Below are 15,762 nucleotides of genomic sequence, written 5' to 3' on the forward strand. Positions count from 1 at the left end.
CATTTATCTGAATTAAACTCCATCTGCCACTTCTCAGCCCATTGGTCCATCTGGTCCAGATCCTGTTGTAATCTGAGGTAACCCTCATTGCTGTCCACTACACCTCCAATTTTGGTGTCATCTGCAAACTTACTAACTGTACCTCTTATGCTCGCATCCAAATCATTTATGTAAATTACAAAAAGTAGAGGACCCAGCACTGATCCTTGTGGCACTCCACTGGTCACAGGCCTCCAGTCTAAAAAACAACCCTCCACCACCACCACCTTCTGTCTTCTACCTTTTGAACCAGTTCTGCATCCAAATGGCTTGATGGGCTGAATGGCCTGCTTCCATATTGTAGGGGTTCAATGACTGTATGATACAGTTTGCAAAAAAGCCACTGGATGCCTGTTTTGGAGAGAGTTGCTGTTTAGGGTAGTGTAAGGTAGCCAGTCATTGAAATGATGCTTTACGCTGGATGGGATTAAGATTTTGAATGGCTCAACTAATGTTGGAGAAACCTGATATCTACAGAAGAGACATTGTTCAGAGGGAGCAAGGTTTGTTGCATGACAACAATAAGCACAAAACCCAGGGAAATAACTCAGACCTTAGAGAGTTGGTGCGGATACATCTGCTCTGGAAGCTAAAACAGAACTCCTTATCTCCATCCACAGACTGATATCAGTAGAATGAGACAATAAAGATGGGCATTAACCCCTTCAGAACCGCTACCTTATCGAAGAACAAGCACAGACTTTTATATGCAGACAGGAGTTTAAAGATGGAAATAGTGGTGGTAGAGACTCCAGTGACCTTTTTTTTCATTATATGGCTGATCAGAAATCTCTCCCACTGCTACTGCCTGCCATTTGGCATGTGTTGGAAGGACTTGCAGTTTTGTATTTAACCTGCTTGATTAGAAATACCTTCCTTGTCCATCAAGGTGTGGGATGGATTTCAGCCTAGAGGTTCAGAGACAGGAGCTCTATACACTGCCCCACAAGACCTACCGCTCGGAATAAATATGGTGACCTACTATTAGAATGAGAAGTGTGTTAAAGTGAGTTCTCCATCAGTTGCACGAGTCAAAATAGCAACTAATTTCCAAGGACAGTCCCATGTTCTATTCTGTCTGTGACAACTGTATAATGGATTCCTGTTCCACCTTAGCATTCAACTCTCCTGCATTTTATTTGTGTGTCATGGGCCATAGTTCATAGCTGACCTAAGTGACAATTTAATTAAAAATTGGTGCAGCTGTGCAGGAGCCAATGGAATGATGCTGTTGAAATGAGTTTGGAAGAACAAAGCCCTGAATACTGATGTGCTTCTTGTGTGGTGGCGATTAGAATATCCAACTAAAGCTGCTAACCAGAAGTCTCCACTGTCACCCTTCCTGGACAAAAATTCATGCACAGTTCCAATAAATAACCATTGCCATTCATCAGTTGGGTTAAAAAGAGGCAGCCATCACAGCGGTCAGGCAGCATCTGAGGAGCCGGAGAGTCGACATTTCGAGCATAAGCCCCTCAGTTCCCAATTAAAATGAGGCAGCAATTAACTCCCATCATTGAAAGATTTAGTGCTGCTATGACTTCCACAGGAAAGATATTGTTAAACTTGAGAGGGTTCAGAAAAGAGTTACCAGGATGTTGCTGGAAGGCTTCAGTTATAAGAGGAGGCTGGATAGGCTGGGACGTCTTACCCTGGAGTGTAGGAGGTTGAGGGACGACCTTTATAGAGGCTTATAAACTCATGAGGGGTATAGATAAGGTGAATTACAAGTGTCTTTCCCTAGGGTGCAGGATGCAGGTACAATTACACAAGACATTTGCATACGTTTATGAATAGGAAATATTTTGAGATATGGGCTAAGCGCAGATGGGTGGGACTAGTTTAGTTTGGGGACATGGTTGGCATGGACTGGTTGGACTGAGGGGTCTGTGTCCATGTTGTATGACTCTATAACATTAGCCTGTCTTTATATTTAGCTCCTTTAACAGTCTGATATTCCCTAATGCACTTCCTAGAACTGCAGTCAACAACAACCTAATTTGTGTAGCACCTTTTAACATATCAAAATATCCCAGGGCCTCCACTGGTATATTAAAAAGCTAAAATTTGACTCTGAATTACATAAATAGAAATCAGGGCAGATAGCAAAAGCTTCACTGAAGAGTTGAGACACCTGAAAGGAAGGAAAGGAAGTTTTAGAGATCAACAGGTTTCAGAAGGGAGTGTCAGAGCATGGGCCCAATGTGACTGAAGTCACAGTCCCCACTATTGGAGCGATTACAATCATGAAGCTAGTACTGTAGGGGTGGAGATATCTCTGAAGATTGTGAGGGTGAAGGAGGTCACAAAAAAAGTAACAGGAAAGGCCAGGGAGGGATTTAAAAGCAAGATGAGAAGATTGACCTGAAGCCGAATGTAAATCAGCAGGCACTGGGGTGCTAGGGAAACTGGAAACGGTGTGAGCTAAGACATAGACAGCAGGGTTTTGATTGACGTCAAGATTTGAGGGTGGAGTGAGAGGCAAGCTACAGATCCATTGGAATAGTCAGACTGAAGGCAATGAAGGCCTTGGATGAAGATTTCAGAAGTAAGTGAACTCAAGCAGGGGCGTGGTTCAGTGGTGTGATGGTGAAAATAGTTACTTAGGTGGTACTGACACAGTCTGGAGCTGAAGGTTATCTGGTTTGGCCTTGGACAGTTGGCAGGGAGAGGGATGTCATTGGTTGCTGGGTAATTTGCAGCACGGGCTAAACATCATCATAACCCAACAAGTGAGAGATGGAAGCAGGAGTTGACCCATTTGGTGTCTTACGCTGTTCTGCCATTTTGTTCTGATTGTCAACTTCACCTTCCTGCCTTCCAGCCCACATCACACACCAGTCTACTCTCTTTTTGGTCAAAATGTAATGCTGTTCTGAACATATTCAATGATTTAGTCTCTAGTGCTTTCTGAGGAAGAGAATTTCGATGACTAACCTCCTCAGTCTTAAATGGGAGATTCCTGTTGTTTTAAATATATTTCTTCGAGCAATGACTCTGTCAGATTCCCTCAGGTTAGAGAAATAGAATAATGTGTAGGCTATTCAGCCCCTCCAGCCTGCCCCGCCATTCATTAGTATCTTGGCTGATGTTAGATATTTTATTTAGATCATCTCACTCCTTCAAAACTCCAATGAGTATAGCTTTAACATGCTGAACCTTTCCAATAACCCTTCCGTTCAGGAATCAATTGAGTGAATGGATTTTTCATATGTTATTCCTAATATTTAATATGGGGAAATCTCTGTTGAGCCAGCTCTGAATACCAGACAAATATTATGACTGTGATCAGGGGAGTGCACCTTCTCTCTGTCTCTGTCTGTCTCTCTCTCGCCCTCCCTCTCTCTCTGTCTGTCTGTTTCTCTCTCTCTCTCTAGTTCCATTGCATTATGGGTCACGATATAAATTTGCATTCCAGTGTGGCCAATTACATGCTTTCACTGTATTTGGTTTGCTATCAAATGATAGTGTTATCAGCCTCATCCCTCTGTCCCTTCATCCACATCATTTCTATAAATTCTAAATGGTTTAAATCCAAGTATTGGCCCCTGTGGTACACCACTCGTCACGGCTTTCAAATCAGAAAAATGCCCATCTATAACAAAACCAGAAGTTGCTGGAAACATTCAGCAGGTCTGGCAGCATCTGTGGAGAGAAACCAGAGTTAACGTTTTGGGTCAAATGACCCTTCCTCACAAAAGATCCTTTTACGGCTACTCTCGTATTTCCTGTCAGCCAGCCAATCTTCTGTCCATGCCAATATGCCACCCCCTTACATCATGAGATATTCTTTACCATGGTAACCTTCGATGTGGAATTTTATCAAATGCCTTGTGGAAACCTATGTACAGTGTAAACATTGGTTCTACTGTGCCCACAGCACATGTTACTTCTTGCAGAGAATTCCAAAAGATTGGTCAAACGTGATTCCCCCTTTCACAAAACCAGGATAACACCTCCTGATTGAACGTATCCACATGGCCTGCCATGACTTCTTTAAGTGAGACACAGTTGTGTAAGTGTAGACACAGTTGTAATAAAGTAAAGAAAGAAGGTAATCTCTTCATGGAACGTAGATGCCATGGGGAGCCACCAGTATTTGCCAGGATGTAGCAAAGTGACTTTGTTGCAAGAATATCAAAGAAAGTGAGCTGTACTATGCATCAGACATATTGTCCTTACAGACCAGCCCTGATCTCAATGAATTATATGCTGAATGGGCCATTCCTTCGATTGGTAAAACTACCCCGTGCCCGTCAGAAGCCTCACCCATGAACAGGGCACATTTGAGTGCCCTCTGCCAATGAATTCCAGTTCTTTGGGCTGGCAATATGCCAGTCCTAACACCTGGAGAAATGTTGCATTCTCCAGCACCACATTCCTGAAGGTGATGAACACATAATACAATCAGAATAGTTTGTTGTGGCTGTGGTGAGATATAGTTTGAGTATCACTGAAATACAATGTTAAATTAGATTCAAATAAGCCTTCTCATTTATATATCCCATCAAGCAGGTTAGAGCTGAAAATGTGTTGCTGGAAAAGCACAGCAGGTCAGGCAGCATCCAAGGAGCAGGAGAATCGACGTTTCGGGCATGAGCCCTTCTTCAGGAATTCCTGAAGAAGGGCTCATGCCTGAAACGTCGATTCTCCTGTTCCCTGGATGCTGCCTGACCTGCTGCGCTTTTCCAGCAACACATTTTCAGCTCTGATCTCCAGCATCTGTAATCCTCACTTTCTCCATCAAGCAGGTTATACAAATACAGCGATACCAGGATGCCATTACATTAAACATTTATGAAAACATTGCTCTTTGTCTATGTAAGGGTTAGCACACATCCAAGTAGACAGAATGTATTGGGACACTTGACATTTATGTCTGGGAGACACACCAGCATATACTAGGCACAGATCAAACTTGATTGCCTTCCTGTGATTTTGCTTCACAGAGCTAATGCTAATTCTTCCCCTCAGAGAGTCGAATTCTCTGCCACAGACGGTGGTTATGGCCGAAACTTTCAATGTTTCCAGGAAAGAGTTAGATATAGTTCTCTGGGCTACAGGGTATGACGTGAAAGTAGGGACAGGGGACTGAGTTGGATAATCAGCTGTGATGGTATTGAATGACAGAGCAGGCTTGAAGGGTTGAATGGCCTACCTCTCTCTGCTGTGCTTTTCCAGCACCACACTCTCGGCTGTGATCTCCATCTGCAGTCCTCACTTTCTCCTGGTCTACTCCTCCTCCTATTTTTAAAGTTTCTCGATGATAATGTAGATGTGTCACTGAGGTAGGTATATGCTATCGGCTGGCACTTTCTGTTTGCTAGGCATTAGATTTGGAATTGTGAATGGAAAGCCAAATTTTTCATATCCCCTACTGACAATTATCAGGGTTATCTTTATTTTAATGACTGGTTTGTAGGTGGTTAGGTAGAAGGCAGTTTGGAATATAAGATGTTTGTAGCAAAATATGAATTAGGACACAAAGAATAAGGAGATTCTGCAAAGGATTTCATAAAAGGGAAATGACTCGCAAAACCAAATCTGACTTTACGCGAAGTGAAATAATCCTAAGTGAAGATTTCCCTAAACTGTTCTATTTCTATCTGAGTGACCCCTTTATCCTCCAATAAAACCGGAGTATTTTATTGCAAAATGCATTTTTGTAGATTAATTATGTGCATGCTGTTTTGCAGGTTTCCAAATGCACCCTTACAATTAAGTTTCTAAGTAAATATTTGAAGGGGCAACATTTGCAATGAGGAAAAACCAACATCATGTTGAAAAGCTCTTAACTAGAGCTAGCACAGATACAATGGGCCAAATAGCCTCTTCCTATGCTGTTTTTAATTTAAGGATTTTGTACTTTAATGCTTATAAATTGGTATCGTTTGGCACACAGTAGATGTGTGTGGATGGATTAGAATCATGGAGCATGAAAACAGACCTTTCGGTCCCACTAGTCCATGCCGACCATGTTCCCAAATCAAACTAGTCCCACTTGCCTATGTTTTTCCCATATCTCTCCAAACCTTTCCTATTCATGTAATTAACCTATTGTGTCACCCTGCTTTTTGTATGAGTGACTTTATTTCTTTAATATCACTTTGGGTATTCACAAAACATACAGAGAATTCCACTGTAACAGAAAACCCCTGTTAAAAGTAGAATGAAGTCAGAGATCAAATGTGTTACAGTTCATAAATAAAAGGGTTTTAATTAGTGAGCTCCCTAAACCTATGGTTGATTGAAAATGAAGTGAGTGTCCCTTGCAGAGACAGATTATTGCCAGCAGTATTTGTAACTGTTAGAAACACCTAGAAGTGAGGATAAGTGATTGACTAATTCACCAGTTTGTATAATTATTTGTTCAATCACAGTCTTTTCACTGTAAAGAGTGCCATATCAGTGTGTTCTAAGCTGGCAGTTCCTGATGACTGACTAAGTTTTCTCTTGTGTTTGCTCATCACATTATTTATTTGTCAGAAGCTCACAGCAAAATACAAAATGCCTTTTGCTGTGAAAGGTCTGTGAGTATTTCTAACTGTGTGCTCAGAGATTTTCTGCAGTGCCATGAGGTTCATATTCATTGACGTGTTCTACCTGATATTATAGATTGAAAAGGTATTGGTCACTGCAGTACAGAGGGTAAATTCTAAGATGTTGATCCAAATCTCCCACAGAGTCAGCACCCTGTTTCCGAAATAGATCAGACAGGAAACTATCCACCCACTCCCCTATGATCTGTCTGCCCAAAGTTCTGAAGGAGGATTCCAGAACATCCTCAGTGCAGATGTTTGCAGAGAAGCAACAAACAGAAAGCATACATGCCTTTTCATAACTCCGGTTTCTACATTCCAGTTTGTAAAGGTGCCAGATCTCTGAGCTTCTGTGATTGACAAACTAAGTGACTGGTGGCTCTCTAAATGGTTCAGTGGTCGGTGGGTGCCAGCTGAGGAGTTTGGTAGGTGGCAAGGAGGAGCACAGTGCCAGGTGGCTGATACCTTGGGAAGGCAAATGGGTGAGTGAGTAGGTTTTTCAGGATAGTCGGCTCAGGAAGGGTTGTTAGCTTAGGTGCTCTTCAGGTTTGGGTCTGGGGATGTCAGAGGGTCAGGGTAGTTGGGTGATGGGGGTCAAGTCAAGTGAGGTCAAGAAGGTTGGCAGGCCAGGGTATGGGGTTAGGCTGCTGGTTGGGGATTTAAGGGGTTATTGGGGGTTTAGGGGGAAGAGTCAGGGGTATCACTGTGTGATTGTGGGGTCAGTTGTATAGTTACCCAAGAATTAGACCCAAGAGTTACCTGTATAATATTTCAAAGTAAGTATGTACAAGCTTGTCCAATGTGCCTGACTGTAACTCAGAGCTGGACACTTTCTCAGAGGGGCTGGATAGCAGAGGAATTTCCCATCAAACCTTCCAACATTCTAGGCCATTCCCATGGGGTTCTGACACAAATCTGCAAGTGCCCATTGATCCAGAGACCGCAGCAGATTGGCCGTTGTTTCCTCTGACTAAAGAATCTAGAACATGGACACAGTTCGCCATGTTCACGAAGAGCTGATCTTCTTAGGAAAGCAATGAGGAGAACTTTCTTTATCCAGACAGTTGTGAATCTTTGGGATTCTCCACCCTGAGGGCTATGGGTACTCCATCTTTCAGTACATTTGAAGGATAAGGTAGATAGGTGTTTGGTTTCTTGTTGCATCAAGGGAGAAAGGGATTGGATGGGAAAGTGGAGCTGAAGCTGTTAAAATAATTTTTCAATAGGAGGTTGTACAGGAGGTGAACATTGCATCATAAACAGCTGAAAGTGCAGCATTTGAACAGCAAAGTGCTCACATAACAAATCAACATGTTGGATTATAGAATGAAGGTGGTTTGTGTACTAATCTAATATAGCACTGGGGATGAAAGTGTGACCGAAGTAAACAATGCAGGAATTCTGCTCTAATTTGTTCCTGAAACTACCTCTGAACTGTAATGGTGTGTAAAATGTGGCAGTGCTTTGCTCCATGATGTTACTGTGACACAGTCAAACTCTTGAGTTGGATGGTGGCTTTGTACAATGACGTTGGTAAGTTAGCAGCCCATTTTCCACTTCTGCTCACTCATTATTGTGTGCAAATGATAGCAATAAGCCAAGTTCCTCTCCCTTCATTCCTGCTCCCCCCCCCCACCCCCGCTATAAATAGGCCAAACATGTACGCATCAACTTGAGGTCTTTTAATACAAAGTCAGGATTTATTAGCCAAACCTCTGAAAATAAATTTTGGAATGTGATTTCTGAAACACTGGCAGGACTCCCAGAATTTTGTAATAAAAACAGAATCTATAACTTCTTCAGTTGTCGGAATAAAGCAGTGGCTCAGATTATTAGGCGGGTGCAGTGTAATGAAAACCAGAAACATCATCTGAAAGGAATCTTCCTCTTTATCAAAATTAATTTTTACTTTGGTTTCAGCAAGTTCCCGTCACTACGCTTGAAATGTTTAATTGATTTGCTGCATGTGCCTGGCTTTCTTGTTCACATTCAGATGTCTGCACTTCTTGTCAGTGCACTGTACAAGGTACCAGTCTCTCTCTCTTCCCCAGCCCTCCACCCCTGTGTTAGTTCAAACCAGCCTCTCCCTCAGAATCTTCTTGTTACTGACATTGATTGTCCACATTTGGATGGAGTGTCTGTCGGTGAGAGCACGATCAACAATTGCACAATATCATTGGTGGCAGGGAGGATAATCCAGTCTCTGCTGTGACACCCTTCTGTGCTAGGACCACAAATTCCATAAATCAGTATTATCTTGTAGTAGCTAAAGAACCCACCTTTGTGTACCTCTGATTCCTCAAATCACATAATCTTATTAAAGGTTAGAACAAATTTAAAGGGCCAAATGACCTATTCCTATGTTCCTGTATCTTTATGGATAGACAGTCAGAAGTCACGTGACACCAGGTTATAGATCATCTGGTTTATTTGAAATCTGAAGCTTTTGGAGACTGAAAGCTTTTGGTTTCCATCTGAAGGAGCAGCACTCTGAAAGCTTGTGATTTCAAATAAACATGTTGAACTATAACCTGGTATCATGTGACTTCTGACTTTGACAATCCCAGTCCAACACTGGCACCTCCACTTTATAGATAGATAGCTGGTTCTGTACTGCACATTCATCTGCCCTGTTTTGTATGTTTTTCCCCAGAAGAATAATTGCTCTTTGTCTTTACTTCAAGATTTAAAAGCTATTTACAAATACCATCACCCATGTACAACTTGCATTTATAAAGCAGTTTTAACATAATGAAATATCCCAAAGCACTTCACAACAGCATGAGATGCAAAGACATGACCCCAGATGACAAGGCAAATTGACTGGCAGCTTGATTAAAAAGGTCTATATAAATGATTAACTTACAAGAAGTGAGAAATGTACATGCAAAGTCATGTATGGAACAAACTCCAGAGCTTAGGATCGAAAGAGAAGACTGCCCATTGTACAACAATGAAAATCGGCAATGTTGAAAAGGCCAGAACTGGAGGAAACACAGACATCTCCGAGAGCTGTAAGGCTGAAAGATGTAACATAGCGAGGGAAGGATGAGGCCACTGGATTTGAAAACAACAATTAGAATAAAAGGCAGAAATTGCTGGAAAAAACTCAGCAGGTATAGGAACATCTGTGTAAATAGAAATGGAGTTAATGCTTCGAGGCCAGAGAACCTTCTTCAGAATTGGTGATGAGAGTTTTTAAATTGATGGCATTACCAGACTGGGCGACAATGCAACATAGACTAGGAATTGAAGCAGCTGACCAACCTTATGGTTTCAATGCCTGAGCCCAGCTGTAAAATTGAGCAGGTATGAGCACCCAAAGCAGCTCACAGTGTTGCTGAAAGGAATCGCAAAGCCTTTCTCTTGCTCAGACTTACTATCAGCAAAGGATGACCAAGGAATTGATAGAGAGTGAAGATAATGTATGAGAGTACATCAGCAAGACGTATGAAATTGCATTCACAGACCATAAGTATGTGAAAAGGAAGTGGTTAGCGAAAGGTGATGTCGGTTCCTTAGAGGCAGGAGAAATCACGCGGAATAAGAAATGACAGATGCTAACAAGTACTTTATGACTTAATTCATAATGAAAGACTGAGAACATACCGGAGATTGTGGTGAACCAAGAGTTTAATGAGAGTGAAGATCTTAGTGTAATTAATAAGAGTGAAGGAAACTTCCTGGGACTAAAAGCTGACAAATGCCCTAAATTTGATAATCGACGTCCTAAGGTTTAAAAAGATTGCTTTCAGCAGGGGTGGAAGCTTTGATTTTGATTTGCCAGAATTTCCTAGATTCTAGAATGGACTCTGTGGATTGGAAGGTAGCAAATATAACCCCATTGCTAATGAAAGGAGGTGCAAACAATCAGAACTATAAACTAGTTAGCCTGACATCTGTAATAGGGGAGATGCTGGAATCCATTATTTAATAAGGCACTTGGGAAATTACAGTATGATTTACAAAGTCAATTCACTGTAACAAAAATCATGTTTGACAAAAGTATTTGAGTATTAATGCATAATGAGCAGGGTAGATAAAGACGAATCATGGGTGTTGTGCCTTTGGATTTCAGAAGGTATTTGATAAGGTGACATAGAAGAATTAATTGCATGAAAGTAGGGCTCATTAGATTTGGTGTAATATATTAACATGGACTTAGGATTAGTTAACTGACAGAAAACAAAGGGTAGTCATTTTTCAGATGGCAATACATTGAAGCAGCACCGTGACTCAGTGGTTAGCACTGCTGCCTCACAGCGCCAGGCTTCCAGGTCCAATTCCAGCCTCAGGCGACTGTCTGTGTGGAGCTTACACACTCTCCCCGTGTCTGTGTGCGTTTTCTCCGGGTGCTCCGGTTTCCTCCCACAGTCCAAAGAAGTGCAGGCTAGATGGATTGGCCATGGGAAATGCAGTGTTTCAGGGATATGGTGGTTCTGGGATGGATGATCTTTGGAGGTTTGATGCCTGCTTCCACTTTGTAGAGATTCTATGACTTTATGAATTGCAATGAATCGAGGATAGAAGGAGGCTCTAAAAGGGTACAGACCTGTTAAATAGTTGGCAAATAAGAGGGTGGCAGGTGGGAAATATTGTGGAGGATGAAGACAAAAATACATTTAAGAATGGATCTGTGAAATGTTAGTGGCAAATAAATCGTTATATTTCAAGGGATTTGGTGGAGGGAGGGTTCCTTGCTCTCACATCACAGCAAATTGATATTGAAGTACAACAAGCAATGAAGAAAGTAAATAAAAGATCACAGACCTGAAATGTTAATTCTGTTTCTCTCTCCATAGACGCTTTTTATTTATTCATTTTGTAGGATGTGGATGTCGCTGGCTGGGCCAGCATTTTTTGCCCATCCCTAGTTGCCCCTTGAGGAGGTGGTGGTGGTGAGCTGCAGTCCACATGCTGTAGGTTGACAACTCCCCTCCCCCCCAACCCCGTCTGATCAACTGAATGCTTCCAGCATTTCCTGTAATTATTTTAGGCAAATAGCATTCTGGTCTTTATTGCAAACGGTTTGGAGTTTCATATTAAGGAAACCTTGCTGCCGTTATGTAAACTTTGACAACACCACTTGGAGTGTTATGTGAAGTTAGATTTGTTGTGGGGAAAATCACCAACCTCACTGCCAGAGTCGGGGTTCAACGACAGAGTTTATTGCACGAGGAAATACCGGAGCTCCGGGGAGAGAGAGAGACACCAACAGCACAGTGGTCAGCTGCGAGTCTTCTCTCCACCTGGAGCACATGTCAAGATACCTTCATACATTTTGTGATACAATAGGTCAGTGATGAGGTTATTGACTTTGTAACATGGTTTGTGTATTGTAAACATTGCAGAATCGTTGATAGTTTCGGTGCAGTCCTTGTCAGTTTCAGCACAGCCTTTGTTAGTTTCAGCACTGTCATTGTCAATTTCAATGTCTGCGTGGAAGTCCATTGCTGGAGTAATGGGCGCTAATTGCTCTTCTTGAGAAGGACTACTGCAGCCCTGGCTATCAGCCCTTTGTATTGAGTCCGTATCAAACAGTTACTATTTCTGTCAAAGGTGTTGGCTGGACCCAGACACTTCTGCAGGCAGTATACGCTACTCATGTGTATTCTCTTCCCCCACCCGCCTTAGGTTGTGAGTGCATTATGTGGCATCCTGGTGCCCCCAGGCAGTGTGTGTATTTGCTCTGCTGTCTCTCTCCATATAATGGTCCAGTGGCCATCTTGTGTGTCTGTGTGCCTAGTGTCACCCTGCCCTGTGCCATCTCCCACTTCAGATTATTTCAGTCTCAGGAAGGGGGAATCAAAGGTTCACCAGATTGAATCCTGGAAATGAGAGAGCTGTCCTATGTGGCAAAATGGAATAAGATCAGTTTTTGGTCTCTGGAGTTTACAAGAATAAAAGACAATCCCACTGAAATATGTAAAAATCTAGGAGGACTTGACAGCATAAATACTGAGAGACACAGCCCCTGGCTGGAAAGTACAAGATGTAGGGTAATTGTGTCAGGATAAACATTCAGCAAATTATGACTGAGATGAGGAGAAATATTTTCACTCAGAGGGTGTGGGTCTTTTATCCTAGAGAGCTTTGGAAGCTTAGTCAAAGAATAAAGTCCAGGCTGAAGTTCATAGATCTTCATAGGAGAATGAAGGGATAGGAACATTGGGTGGGACAGTGGAATTGATGTCGAAGTTGAGCCAAGATCTGACTGGAAGGCCAAGCAGACTTGAGCCATTGAATTGTCTTCTCCATTCCAACTTTTTATGTTCTTCTGTAGAAGTGATTTCATGAGGATGAGATCCTGACTGGCAGGTTATTCCTGTCAGGAAAGATTGAACAACCTGAGGTTCTTGTTTCCAAAGGAATGAATACTGACCAGAACCTGACAGAGGTTTTGTGAACAAGGAAGCAGTTTAATAGGGTAGAAGTAAAGAAAATGTTTTTACTTGTAGGGGTGGTCCATATATGTGAGTTCAATAAGTAATTTGGCAGAAACTGCTGGCAATAGAAATTTACTACAAGTTGAGGTGAGTGGTATCAAAGTATTAAAGGGAAGTTGGTTACAGTTGGGGAGTATGCAATCAAAGGATATAGGGATAAGGTGCAATGCAGAAAGTTGATCAGTGACTTGTGAACTCGACAAGCAATCATTAGTGTAAAGTTACGTTGTAAATTCAACACTGTTTTCAATGCACAGAAGCATGTGACCTTAAAAGTTTGTAGTTTTTAAAAAATTTAATCTTTGAATTTCCTGTCCCCCATCCACTCCTTTTTCCATGATTATATCACCCTGCTTTCCTTGCAAAAACTGCAAACTTTTTATAGGTTTATAAATCCCACTAGAGTCACAAGACCATCAGTTCAGCAACAGAAACCGAGAGGAGAGAAAAAAAGACATGGGAAAAATTTGCATTTTCTCCAAATGCGGTCATCTTTTTCTAAACATGCAGTGCTCTTCTGTAAATCAAAGTCATGAGACAGCAGATCTGTCGGATGACTCCTGAGTGTGTTTCGGGGGCTGAGCAGAGGGGTGGGAGGAAACCGTTTGCTGCCGAAGGCTTACAGCACAGTCAGCTCTGTTAAAGTGACCACTTTTCAACAACCTGTCTTTCAGGGGCCTGGCTCAGAAGTGGAACGGGGGTGATTAAGAACGACGGGAGCCAGTTCACCTGGTCTTACGTCGCTCCACAGTTGGGATACTGGGCTGCAGCCATGTTTCCATTAACCCAAGGTAAGCTGAATGAGTTTTGTCTAAGTCCTGCTTTTTTATTAAAAGAGATGTTGCAGTTGCTCTTTTAGTTGAGCAGTTCAAGAACCAGCTATTGATTACTGAGTATCTTCTGCTGTCAAAGCCAGTCATTATACACTGTTCTATTTGCATTTCAAACACAGGCTTTCTGTGATTTTATTTAGCAAGAGCTCGAGTCCTGGATAGAGTCCCCAGAATCTGAAAGGGAATAGGCTAGGCTTATAGGAAAATGTGGAGCAGAGAAATTGAGTCAGATATTCAGAAGGTTGCTCACACTTTATGCAAAATATAAATTTAAAAATCCAAATTGCAGAAGTTTGGCATTTAATATAAGAACCTAAGAGCTAAGAGCAGGAGTAGGTAATTCAGCCCCATGAGCCTGATCTGTCGCTACCCCATCATGGCTGATCTCATCTCGGCCTCAACTCCACGTTACTGTCTGCTCCCCACAAACCTGCAACACGTTTTGAATTAAAAATCTGCCTAACTCTCCCTTAGATTTACTCAGCGTCCTGGCATCCACCGCACGCTGGAAAGGAAGACTTGCATTTATGTAGCATCATTTTTGCAAGATTAAAACAAATGAATTTGCTGAACTTTAGTCACTGTTGGAATTTTGTAATTGCAACAGCCCAGTTTGTGCACAGCAAGCCCTCATAAATAGCGGTGTGATAGCACCTGGGTTTTAGTGATGGTCATTAGGGATAAATTGGTGAGGAGATCAGAGAGAACATCCCAGATCTTGTGTGAAATAATAGCATAGCATCTTTTCTCTCCCATTTTCTCTTTCTCTCTTTTTCTCTCTCTCTCTGTCTCTCTCTTTCTTGCTCTCTTTCTCTCTCTCTCTCTCTCTTTATTTCTCTCTCTTTTTCTCTCAATATCCACTATTGTTGAAAGTAAACCTCCTCATAGTTTCCCTTACCTATAACTTGTGGTTGTGATCACTTGAGATTAGTATCAACTTGAGCTCCAGACTACTGGGGGATAGAAACACTCCCTGACAGTTCTCTTTTTCCTCTAGGTTCCCCTGAAGATGCAGCATGAGAAAGTCTAGCAAGCTTTGACTATCAGTGTCACCCATCTCAATCATGCAAAGGAATCAATGTCACTCTCCTTTCAAAAAGACACCACATAAATGAAATATAAATATGATAAAAATGTAAAACGTCCACTTATTTGGGAATCCAGACAAGCAGGAATCATATTCATCTCTGTTAAGTCACATATTGGGGCATATTATTATGAATTTCAAAACTATTACAGAATTGAGAGTGTGCCACACTTCTGGGGTGTGCTGTATTTTGGATAATATTCAGTTAAGATGCATTAACAGGCTCTGTCTGTTTCCTATTGGAGCTAAAGGAACCAAGATATTAAATTGAAGATGGGCAGATCATCCTGGACAATAGAGTCATAGAGATGTACAGCATGGAAACAGACCCCTCGGTCCAACCCGTCCATGCCGACCAGATATCCTAACTCAATCTAGTCCCACCTGCCAGCACCCGGCCCATTTCCCTCCAAACCCTTCCTATTCATATACACATCCAAATGCCTCTTAAATGTTGCAATTGTACCAGTCTCCTCCACATCCTCTGGGAGCTCATTCCATACACGTACCACCCTCTGCGTGAAACCGTTGCCCCTTAGGTCTCTTTTATATCTTTCCCCTCTCACCCGAAACCTATGCCCTCTAGTTCTGGACTCCTCGACCCCAGGAAAAAGACTTTGTCTATTTATCCTATCCATGCCCCTCATAATTTTGTAAACCTCTAAGGCCACCCCTCAGCCTCCGACGCTCCAGGGAAAACAGTCCCACCCTGTTCAGCCTCTCCCTATAGCTCAGATCCTCCAACCCTGGCAACATCCTTGTAAATCTTTTCTGAATCCTTTCAAGTTTCACAACATCTTTCCGATAGGAAGGAGACC

General features: G+C 42.2%; 1 protein-coding gene across 3 annotated transcripts in view; it reads left to right on the forward strand.

The window, feature by feature from the left end:
* fam171a2a (family with sequence similarity 171 member A2a) overlaps window positions 1-15,762 on the forward strand; it is a 310,310-nt gene that overhangs the window by 279,166 nt on the left and 15,382 nt on the right. For all 3 annotated transcript variants that reach the window (XM_043675235.1, XM_043675236.1, XM_043675237.1), the window contains one exon: window positions 13,699-13,815. In XM_043675235.1, coding sequence (XP_043531170.1) covers window positions 13,699-13,815 — 117 coding nt within the window. The remainder of the gene's footprint in view (window positions 1-13,698; window positions 13,816-15,762) is intronic.

Source organism: Chiloscyllium plagiosum, chromosome 33 (genome assembly GCF_004010195.1).
Source record: "Chiloscyllium plagiosum isolate BGI_BamShark_2017 chromosome 33, ASM401019v2, whole genome shotgun sequence".
NCBI classification, from domain to species: domain Eukaryota; kingdom Metazoa; phylum Chordata; class Chondrichthyes; order Orectolobiformes; family Hemiscylliidae; genus Chiloscyllium; species Chiloscyllium plagiosum.